The following is a 12650-nucleotide window of genomic DNA, read 5'->3' on the forward strand; positions in this document are numbered from 1 at the left end:
AACGAAAAAACTTACGGCCTAATTTATGTACAAAATGTGAACGAAAAACAAATATGGAACACATCAACAAACGACAACAAATGAATTACATGTAGGCTCCTGAAATAGGACAGGAACATGCATACATAATTTTGTGGGGTTAAACCTGTTAGCAGGATACTCTTAACCTGGGACATAGGTGTAAAACTACAACATAAAAACGAACTATAAAAATCAGTTGAAAAAGGCTTATATAGATATGGGAAGATGTGGTGTGAGTGCCAACTCATCAGAAGGATACAAATAACAAACATCAAAATTAATTTTAAGTTTCACGTGTATTGCTGGAAACAAGATTTTGTTTTATATATAATTGAAAATCAATTCTCGTGCTTATGCAATAATGTACGGCAGGATTTTTTAGAAAACGGGGTCTTTTGCCTTAATTGTGATGAAGAATCTTAGTATTCGATTGTACACTTTTAAATAATGTTGCTGTTAATTATTTTGTACATTATCACGGCCGTTAGTTGTCTGATTTGAATTGTTTTAAATTACAAATTGTCATTTCGTGGCCTTTTATATCTGACTATGCAGTATAGGTTTTTGGTCATCGTTGAAGGCTGCACGGTAACCTAGCTATAGTTGTCCATGTCTGTGTCATTTTGGTCTCTTGTGGGGGTTGTCTCATATTAATAATCATACCAAATCTTATTTCTAAACGATAACAAATGGGAAAAACAAAAAAATAAGTCCTATAAAATCAGTTCAGATTATGTGTCCACGCTTTACTATTAAAAACTCTTTCGTTATGAAGTAATTTTCGATCAAGAGATAAACGAAATATTCGACACTGGACGTCAAGCATCCAACAATCAGTCACCAATTTATCAAGAAGACTTTTTACATAGACATATAGATTCCATCACTGCATCGAGTGTGATACGATATTTATCCACTCGAGACGATTCGATTTTCAAATTAAAACGCGAGGCTCGCCGAGCGTTTTAAATATTTTAAATTTAACTGTCAAGAGTGGATAAATATCGTATCATACGAGATTTGGTGATGGAATCTGTCTTTCTAATGATTGTCAAACAATATGCAGGCAAACTTATTCCTTCTTTACGAATGATCTGCAAAAAGATGTGTTCTTTTTATGTGACGTCACAATAGGAAATTCAGAGGAAAGCAAGAAAATTCGACGTCATAATCGGATTTCAACCAATGATATACACGTTGATTAAATTTTTTTATATAATGGGTGCAAATAGGGATAAATTCACGAAGAATTAGAGAAACTGAAATGAAGAAGGATGGATTATTCAACCGGAAATCATTAGATTTATAAATTTATCAATGGCGGAAAAGTTTGAATATCTCATAAAGCATTTGTCCCTTAAAAACTGCATGCATAAGACCTAGTCTACTTGAAAACAGTTAAGGTCTTTTAGATGTTATACATTTTCTATATCGGCCTGGTATCATACCGAGACGTTAGTCGATGGCTAATATGAAACGAAGGATGATTATCATGTATTAGTCTTTTTCTTTACCTCAAACATATTTCCGACGTAGTCGGTATAGTTTCGGTTTGTGCCCTTTGAACTTAAGGACGCTTAACTATGGCAACAGAATACGCATGCTCGAAAATCCTTTCTGTGATTGGACAAAATGCTGTCATGGTGGGTGATTTGGTTGTGTTTGAAAAAACGTCTCGTTAAGTTATATCGTGATGGAAAGCAAGTGAAAAACTATAAATATTTGACTAGATCTTATAAAGATTTATATTTTTATTAAAATAATTGTTTCTCCAATAGCTCTTTGCATCCGTGACAGCTGTTTATTCGGGACAATTATATAATTTTTAATGTAAACTTTGTTGTACGAACGTACATGACGTTTAGAACGCACCTACGCATGTGAGATTTCCGCGGGGTTTTGGTGAATGTAAACAGAAAGATACGAGGACCGAGAATACTGAACACAAACAGAGAAAACGTTATTTAAATGGTATCTTTGTGCTTCTGAAGATTATCGAGATGATACTTTTAAACATATACTCAAATTTAAATATTACGGGTGTCTTTTTTTAAAGATAGTTCTTGTTTTCTATATGAAGCAAATAACATGCATAACTCTTTTTTTAGCCGAATATGTATGGTTATTCTTTATATACTACAACTCGAATCTCCCCTATACCTCTAGCCAATGCATCTAAGAAAAAAAAAACAAGACAGCAATACGCACAGTAAAAAAGAGAAATCAAGCAAAATGACAATGATACATAAATTAATATAGACTACACGCACTTACTGGGATGCCAGCTCAAGACCTTAGTTGAACTGATTGTCTTCTTGATATGAAAACCAAGCACAATTCCTTCGTTAAGAGGTTTATTATCATACCATTATACAATATATGAGTAGAACATAACCCGTATCATGCCAACAACTGAATAAATGCGTTTCTTTCCGATGTAAAGACCCTATGAGTGAATCAATATCAATATGCCATCTTTGCAGACCTGACAACATTATCGTAACTATATCCATTCTGAATAATTAGATATAGGAAGATGTGGTGTGAGTTCCAATGAGACAACTCTCCATCCAAATAACAATTTATAAAAGTAAATCATTATAGGTCAATGTACGGCCTTCAACACGGAGCATTGGCTCACACCGAACAACAGGCTATAAAGGACCCCGAAATTACTAGTATAAAACCATTCAAACGGGAAAAACAACGGTCTAATCTATATAAAAAAAGAGAAACACGTATAAATTACATAAATAAACGACAACTACTGTACATCAGATTCCTGACTTAGGACAGGTGCAAACATTTGCAGTAGGATTAAACGTTTTAATGCTACCAAACCTTCTCCCTTTTTCTGAACAATAGCATAACATTACAACATAGAAAAACACACGATAAAATATCAATTGGAAGTAATTTTAAAACTCAATCAAATGACGTAAATTAACACACTATGAACGAATAAATTAGATCTGCGATACCTGAATGCAAATGCATAGTTAATAAAATATTAGGGACTAACATTCAAGGCCAAAAAGCAAACAAAGCCATGGCAAGACACAACCGCGAAATATTTAACCCTTCGAAAATAATCACTTTTGAAAAAAAAACGGTTTTCGTAATATATACAGGTAAATGAAAAATAACTTTGTCGTTTAAATTTGGGTAAGCTTTTGAGGTAAACACCGATAGTTATGATTTTTTTTATAAAGATAGGATGTGAAATACCTGAACGTATGTCTACATGTTGATTTATTTTTTGCCAATGATAGTGTAGTGATTTTTTCAGAAATATAGAGATTTCGTTGGTTGAAATCAAACATGTTGTTACATCCACGAGCGAATAGAACAAGTTGAGATATAAAAACACCACATCCCTTGTCACCATATAAATATGGATAATTAACAAAAATCATCTCTTTTATCATAAAAAGTATATTTGTGTAATGATTGAACTATATTCAAAATTTTAAGATACTGCTGTGCGAGGAGAAAGATTTATACTGTATCTTTTCTTGGAATTAACTGGCTAATAAATTTTAAAAAATCATGTAGTTCAGAGCCAAAAGTTGTTCAGATTGAAAAAATGGAATTCGAAATGGTGTAAATTGTTTTCTGTAAAACTCATGCATTTTCCCCAGACTAAGATCGATTTAAAGATCAACATAATGTTCAGATTGGCGGAGGACATTTTAGCGCATTGATAGGGCATTTTAGCGAAAAGACGTTTTAGCGCAATATTTTTAATACATTTTATAATAAATAATAATCAAAGAATATACATTTTTAATACAATCAAGACAGCACAATATAAAAAATACCATGTCAATTGAAATACAGAACTAAATGTCTATAAGGTTATATCAAAAGTTAAAAGTCACTTCTAGCCTAGAATTTTTCTCCTAGTAAACGTACGGGATGGACTCTGGATATACCCCCTGTACAATACTGTTCATAAAATTGCAATAGGAACTGTTCTCTCTCTTTATCTTGTCTAGAGTATGGTGTATATTCATCTGTACATTGTTTAGATACTTGAGAGTGTTTTAAAACTTTGAACTACGTGTTTAACGATACGATGACACTACAAATTCAATACTTATTTCAAAACAAATTGTTTTCCAGTTTAAATATACAATCCTTTTTAATATAATTTTATAATTACATTTTAAATCATGCATTTAATTCTATACATATCATTAAAAAAATTGTAAACAATTTTATTAATTGTTTTTTTCATTAAATATATATGTTTTATCAAAAAATTACTTAAACGATTTTAAATTTTTCACTTATGATATGTTTAGGACGTCCTAACATAAGATGTATCTGAGATAGCTTCGAGACACACCTTAACAGTGTCCAAGTTGATCCTAAGTCCATCCTAAAATTGGTCTTAGGATGCGACTTAGGACGATTCTAAGGATACTTTCAAAATCAATATATAAATTGAGAATGGAAAGGGGGAATGTGTCAAAGAGACAACATACCGACCATAGAACAGACAACAGCAGAAGGTCATAACTGAAGCATTAATTAAAACATTCCAAGAATATAAATTAACAACGAAAAATACAAATGATAAAATATAAATGAGAGATTGCAATATTCTTTAATATAATAAACAAATAGTTGTAGATATATGTACAAAAGAATTTTTTTTTTTACTGATTTTTTTCTGTCTCCTGTCACAGTACAGTATTATCGATAAGATAAACAAAAATTGCATTTTCACTGATAATGCATTAAATATTTCTCTTTAAAGAAAGTAACACACCACAGGGGTTACGACTAAAATGATATTTACAACCAAGGAAACGAAAGATACAAAAAATAAAACAACAAAAAATACGTCAGTTTTACATGAATGAGACTAATTATTATACATGCTGTGAAAATATATGCTACATTGATGTTATAGGGTTGTTGCACTTATGTTGGGGATTTTTAAACTTCAGTATACATCATAGTACTTAAAAGTTCGTTCAATATGATATTCTGCTTGGTACAATATTTTTCCAATGCAAGTGCAAAACCCCTAAATCATTTATGAAAACTGTCATGTGAATTATTTCTTAGACAATATAAATGTAGGAGCATGGACCAAATCTTGTTATGCTTTATAAACAAGGAATGCCTACGAATTGAAAATGTTCTTATTCCGTTGTAGAAAACCACACGAACAATCATTTTAAGTTTACATATTCAATTGGCACACTGTAACGACATCTTATGATATATTCCGATAATCCACTGTATAAGTACATTGAATTCACGTTATGTACAACATATTTCAAGTAACGATGACCTTGACAGTTCACCAAATTGTTTATACATACATAAATATGCATTTTGACCCACCAATTGATCTTCTTTGCTTCCTTCAAACAATAAACAGAGCTAACAATAAAGAGTTTTGTATAAAACAAAGTTACAATATAAAACCCTATTGTTTTTACTTTTTATACAGAAGTCAAACGTTATTGTAGCACAAGAAATCTATCGATACCCCTTTTGGACCAAAGCTGGTCGAACCGCTTCCTATACATAAATAAACAAACAAATGAATAAAATAAAGATTACAAAGGTGGAGTTATCAATTTCTACTTTCTAACTCTAAAAAATAACAAAAGTTTTCGATATTCTCAAATCTCTAACAAAGACCCAATTGAATGTAAACACAAAATTTTGCCAGGACCAAAATTAAACTAGAATGTTATTGACAGAGACAACACTCACATTGAATAATAAAAATCATAGAATACAACTCTCAAAGCTTAAGGCAACAATGCAAATATGCCATGACAGACGATCAAAAATTAATGGCTTCCGAGAAACTTTTTTAGGGACGAATCCTTGGTTTAATAGATTCCTTGTAAGCAGTAAAACTCTGTGGAGGAAATCGTGATAGGGAAGTACGTCCCAGAATGTAGTATTTTTCTTTTTAAAATTTTGAGTTCATCAATCAATTTTATATACATTTTCTTATATTAAATCCTATACGATGAGCATACTGATTTCAATAAAAGAGGGACGAATGATACCAGAGGAACAATAAATGATAACTTTTAATTTTTAATGAAAAAGATAAAAATAACACTTAATAGAATGCAGAATTACTTATTCTTCAAGGAATATTTTTTAAAATTTTTACCAAGCAATGTATGATTTAAATATTAGTTTGAGATTTTGAGAATGACTATGGCAATGAAAAATTTGCACTGTAAAATGGTTTGTATGTTTAGATACAAAGCAGTTTATGAAAGCAGACATATGAATCAACTTTATAATAAAAATACAACTTATACTCCTAAAATCAAACGCATAAATAAAAATGTTCATTTGCATCCAAACAAGAAGGTTAACTTACATATTTGAACAAGCGCTTCTAGAATGTTTGACGGCATATAGAGATATTGTTTGAAACGCTCTACTAGCTATATCTATCCATGAAACTTTATCCTTTAACAAAAGACTCAAGATTTCTCCAAAGATTGTTCATTTTTGAAGAGTCAGACGATTTAAAGACATAGTTTCGCTGTAGCGTCTCGAGTAGAAGTGTCTTCATGCCTGTAAAAGAAGTCATAGAAAAGTAACTAAAAGAAGAATCCGATTAATTCAGAATCTGAGAGTTAAATCTGATATATTAACATTTCGAACCTTTATTTATCGAAAGTGGCACATTGAACCAAAATGTTCGGATAATCTATTATCTACAGAAAAAGAGCAAAAAAGGAAACTCTAAGCTACGAAACTTCACATATAGTACTGACATACGTTTACTGCTAAAGCTTATGTCATATGTCAAACTCTAAATATAGCTTATGCTTAAGTTGCTTCTATTTCAAAACATTTGTTTCAAATGCAAAGGTATCAAAATTCTATTTATAATTGGTTTAATTAATGATCGATAAAAGATATTTAGAAGTGAAATTATATTTCATAGACAAAATTTCACAAATAAAAAAAATGTAGAGAAGATATATTGGCAATTTCAAAAATATTGTTGAGGCCTTTTGTGACAAAGCTGAATGTATAATTGAAACAGTGAAATCTAAATAACTTGTTTCTATCTATTACTTCAAGATTTGCGAATTGTTACATATTTTGACTGTTTTTTTATTTAAGTTTTATTATCCCTAAAATAAAGAAGGAAGAAAAAACATCCCATTTTCTCAAAAAACAAATGTCGCGCCATTTGATGTTTAAAACCATAAATACCATTTCGTGATGTGTAAATCATTTTTGACAGAGAAGCTACGTCTATGTGTTTCTTCCCGGAATTTGCTCGCCAGCATAACCTCTTCTTGTCATTTGATTTCAATAATTCGAGGACAACATCATGTTCCCAACCTTGTGAAGTTTCTTTTGAAACTGAAAAAGATAAAAAAAAAAATAATAAAAAAAAAAATATTTAATTAGTTTTGAACTTTATCTATCCTATTTTTGTCCGTTTAACAATCTTGATTATTAACTGTTACAACTGACTATATTGACAACTTGATTTGATAACTAAATTATTACTTTAAAAATTTACTTCTTCCTTTATTCATATTTTTACTACTGTTCATAATCCTAATTGAAATTGTCGTCAAACTTCCGATAATTAGATATAATTAAGATATTTTTAGAAATACTTGAGAAAACCATTACCATTTTTGAACACGAATGAGATGGTCAATAGCTAAACCCAAAAATATAATTTACACATATATGATGGTAAGCAGATTGGATGACATCGAAAACATTTTTATTTCACATGTTGTAAAGTTGTAAACGTTATAAGCTTTATATGCGCCTGTTTTGACGTGTTTGCACGCTCTTTGGTTTTGAAAAATGGAATCGTATGTCATTTTTGATATCATTGGCATAATCATTCCTATCAAGGTGAAAGTGTGTATCACTTGAACTTACGTTTCTTTGACAAATCATTAAACGAAGATTGCATAAGTTAAAATAAACATTCTTATTGCTTAGCGCTAAAACAAAGAATAGTCAGATCAATATTTGACCTAATTAAATATGACATTTTTAACCCAAATTATAGATTTCCTAAGTCGTTCTTAATTTTATATTACCTGCCAAATATTTGAACTCGAGCGTCACTGAAGAAACTTATGTCAACTAATTGCGCATATGTAACGAATTATAAACAACCGGTATGTAAAGAGTTTGATTACCTTCAAAAGTGCAATGTATATGCTCGTTGGACGTCGGAAATCTATCCATTGTTTGTTCAGTCTCTTTAACTCTCTGTTCACTTTTCTTTTTCTGGCCTGACATTTTGTTGAACCCATTCTTTAGCTGTTGTATGGAAACATTTCTATTGGTTGCAATACTAGTTGTCAATTCTACTAGTCCAGTAAGGATATTTGTTATAAGACTGTTGTCGGCAAAATTTGGTTGGCAATGCAATTCAAGCTCAATGATGTGCTCTTCGTGATTCGGTATTATGTGTACTGAACTACCAAATCTGCTATCAATAGAGACCGTATATAAGGGCGTAATGCCTAGCGTTTTATCTGAAATTGCACCTAAATTGCAATTGTCGTAGAAAACAGCATGCATAAAAATTGATGGTATCGATAACTTATCTGCAATAATGGATTGTAGAGCATCATGTGAAATCAAACCATCGCAAAATATAGATGTAATCTCTGTAGACCTGGCTTGAACAAAATCTGTTGCAGAAATGTCGTTTTCTTCAACCTTTGTAATTATTGGCAGAATCGTCTCGAGAGAACCACTGTTCTCAATATGTCCCTCCCTTAAATCAAAGTTGGTAAGGACTGAAATCCAGCTGTGATTTGATATAAAATGCAGAAGCAACTGATAAGCTGACACAATTAGATCTCTTACTGATACCTTTTTTTCTTTTGTCCATTTCTGTATACATTCATATTTCTCCTCTGCTAACTTCATTCTTCTAACTATCATATGTGTTTTCGTTGATTCAAAAAGTCCTTTACTGCTGAAATGTATTGGTTTAAAAGTATGACTTAGTTTTTCTTCCCAGAATTCCTTTTTTTCTTCAGTCTTTTTCAATTTCGACTCAATCATTTTATTGCTCATTGTTGAAATCAAACCAGGTATACTGTCCTCTTTGGAAATGACTTTGCCTAGAATTGCATAAAGCTCACGAAGCAGTGTACTCATACTTGAAAAATCAAAGTATAAACGATGGAAACGAAAGTGGAGCTGTCTAACTTCGTTTTCTTTTGATACAACATTTACCATAAGAAGTTGTGTTCCATAATATTCATGCTTCTCATTTTCGAGAGGGTTCGCAAATGGGTCTTTGCTTTCCCCAATAATGTTGAAATCAATGTTCGTATTTGTTAAATAATCATTTTCTTCTGTGTGTCGAAGAGAAGTTAGGTTGACTTCATCGTAATCTTTTTTGACATTTTCTTCGAGATTAAGTAGACCTTGTTCATTGATTGCACGATAAGGCACATCGTCTTCTACAAAATAAACCGAAGAAAGATCCGGATAGACTTGTTTCAGCTGCTGAAAACAATTCACTAATACATCACTGTTAAGTTCTGAATTTTCAATTTCAAAAACCGCTTCAATAAAATTAAAAGATGAGAAATCATCACCGTTTTCAACAATGAAATACATTTTCTCAATTGAATTTAAAGGAATTTTAGTCTTTTCAAGCTCCTTTTGTAGTTCATACATTTTTTCAATAGGTATAAACCCTGTATTTTCTCCTCCAGAATGAAGTTGCTCTAAAATCAACTTTGCGACTGATTCAACTGAAGATTCTTCTTCAATTATCGCTAAGATTGGAATCTTGCAACTGACATGTTCATATATAGCATTTATAAATGCCATGCCCTTCATTGAATCGATTCCCAAGGCAACTAACTTAGTCCCTGGCTGTACCACAGACATTTCAACAGCGCAAATATCTGCCGCAATTAGTGAAACAACGTCTAATATTTTCTGCATTTGGTCAGCAGTCGAAAGCTTAAGTAATTCTTGTGTATCAATTGAAGTTATGATATTTTTTGTTGTTGTGAATATATCAAACAGATTGAGCTCCACCAATATTGGCTGCAATCTTGATGTTAAATGCAACATATCTGGAGACTGGCGAACAACCGTTTTCCAGTCGAAGCTGCCACATATAATCTGTACAGAATCAGTATGCAGTGAGTGAATAAAACAGTCAATGACTTCACTTTCTGTCAAACTCATGTATCCCTGGGAGTTAAGGTGTTTTTCAACATGCGCATATGTTTTTAAAAGTCCCAATCGAAGTGGACCCCAATTTATAGTCTGACCAGAAATTCCTGTTGCACGTCTGTAAAATGCAACAGCATCTTTGAAAGAGTTTCCAGCTCCGTAATTTGTTTGTCCAGAATTTCCAAATGCAGAAGTTATGGAAGAATGCAAAACGAAGTAGTCCAAATTTAGGTCTTTAGAGATCAGGTGCAAGTTCCATGTTCCCAATATCTTAGGTCTGAGGACCTTGTCTATTTTTTCTTCCGTCATATGCAGAATTATGGCATCATCAACTACAGCAGCACCATGAAATATTCCTTTAATCTCATGATCTGGAAACTTGCTGTTTATCAGCTGGAAAGCTGTTTGTACAGACGAAAATATTGCAACGTCAGCTTGCACAGATTCTATTTTGCAATTGCATTTGGATATAAGTAAATCAACTTCCATCTGCTGTTCTTCAGTCGGACTACGTCGTGCAAGAATAAACAGTATACCACCTCCCATTTCAGCAATTTTGTTCACGATCTTCCATCCTAAACCTGTAAGACCACCAACTACAACATAAATTGCAGTTTTACTAAACATCTTTTGCTTTGTTGTAGCGACAGATAGTTGTTTTGCTAACACAGTATTTTCATTTTCTTTTAGAGCTTTGTCAAACGATATAAGCGTAGCCATTTCAGGCAAAAACGTGCCTTGATTCTCTAAAATATTTTTTGCTTTTTTCGTTGTTAGCCATGATACTACCTTATTCATGAGTACTGGTAACGAATCATGACACAAAATGTTGTCATTATCAATCAGTTTTAGGCTAATATTGGGAAAAGTGTGTCGAATTCTCCTTTCCAGTGGTTTCTGCAGAAAATTGGTAAAAGACAAAAATGAGATCTGTCCTCCATCTAGCTTATTTAAAACATTTTCTACTTTGAAAGAATTTCGGGATAGAATTATAGCTTGAGTTTTTGTTTGAAACTGAAATCCTGGAAATGACGCAATTTCGGCTAAAAGTAAAACCTTCCTTTTCAACCTTTCGACAACACATCGAAGAATGTTCAAATCTAATTTTAGAACTTCGTCATAAAGAACTGCCAAAGGCGTATTCTCTTTACTTTCGGCTATAAGTGCAAAATACATTACTATCTCTACTAGCATTCCTGGTCTGTACACAGGAAAAAGGGATTTTGCCACAAGACCTGATTCTGGTACCACTGCAAAATTGGAGCATGTACTAGGAAAACATGTGACGTATTCCACTTTTTGCGATACATCTGATGGTAGTACCTTGGAAGACGAAAAACACAATAACGGTTTCGTATCACACCTTGATGAATTCACAATAGTCCCAGTAACTTCAGATGTTAAAACTTGATGGCCGTTTTTACTGCGGTAGTTCCATGGGTCAGGATCGTCGATTGCTTTCGTTTTGATAGATGGTACCCATACGTCATTCACATAAGCATTGGATATTTTCATTTTCACAAAATGTACTGGTACAGGTAAATCTGACTTTGGCATAAAGAATGGCTTCTCTATTGTTTCATAACTCGATGATCTCAATTCTACCTCTTCAAATTGATTATAAGTATTAAGTTTGAACGGTTGTTCTTTTATTACACTTCTATGTACCTGATTTATATATATCTTCCTGTCTTGTAATTTAAATTCAGGAGCTTTTCTCCAGTGTTCAACATCGGAACCGAAAATAACATTATTGATTAGAAAAGCATCATTGTCATCATCTATATCAATAAGTCGTATCTGGGAGAACGACCTTTCCCTCACTAGACAACGTCCCATTCCCCATAATTCTGAGCCAATGACATTTACTGTGTGACTCTCCACTTCGGTAGGGTTAGCTCTTGATTGCGTTTTCTTTGTCATTATGTATAAAGGTACATCTATATTCGCCTTTATTAAATGTTGGATAAGACCTGTTAATACAAGACAAGTTGACTTTACCATATTGAATATTTCAATTGCATTTTGGTCAGCTTCGAGACAGGACAATCCTGGAAAAAACAGTATTTCAGTAACAGTTGACAAGTCTTTCAATTCTACATTTATATATTTCCATAGCTCATCTAGCATTGCTTCCATCTTCAAAGAGTCTACATTGAATGGTAAATAAGCGATGTTTGAATTTGAGTCTGCAAATATTTGCTGTAATAATTCTTCTGTGTCATGAGTGAATGTAATTGATAGTGTTTTATGGTCATCAAAATTAATATTCTCTGTTCTATTTTCATCTGTTTCCATTCAATTTCGTATAGCTTATCTGCCAAGGAATTAGGTGTCACTCCGATTGCTATATTTTGAACTTCGTATCCTTCTATTTCTACTACTATGTTGCCGCGCTCATTCACCACCAGAACATTGACTAAAGACCCCTTATC

At 32.3% G+C, this 12650-nt stretch overlaps 1 protein-coding gene across 1 annotated transcript; it reads right to left on the reverse strand.

Moving 5' to 3' along the window:
* Window positions 1-4684: 4684 nt before the first annotated feature.
* On the reverse strand, window positions 4685-12649 carry LOC139489198 (uncharacterized). The gene is made up of 3 exons (XM_071275384.1): window positions 8202-12649; window positions 7243-7395; window positions 4685-6591 (listed from the first exon to the last, which is right to left on the reverse strand). The coding sequence occupies exons 1-3, from the start codon at window positions 12511-12513 to the stop codon at window positions 6479-6481; spliced, it is 4578 nt and encodes a 1525-aa protein (XP_071131485.1). The 5' UTR covers window positions 12514-12649; the 3' UTR covers window positions 4685-6478.
* Window position 12650: the final 1 nt, after the last annotated feature.

Source organism: Mytilus edulis, chromosome 9, assembly GCF_963676685.1.
Source record: "Mytilus edulis chromosome 9, xbMytEdul2.2, whole genome shotgun sequence".
NCBI lineage: Eukaryota > Metazoa > Mollusca > Bivalvia > Mytilida > Mytilidae > Mytilus > Mytilus edulis.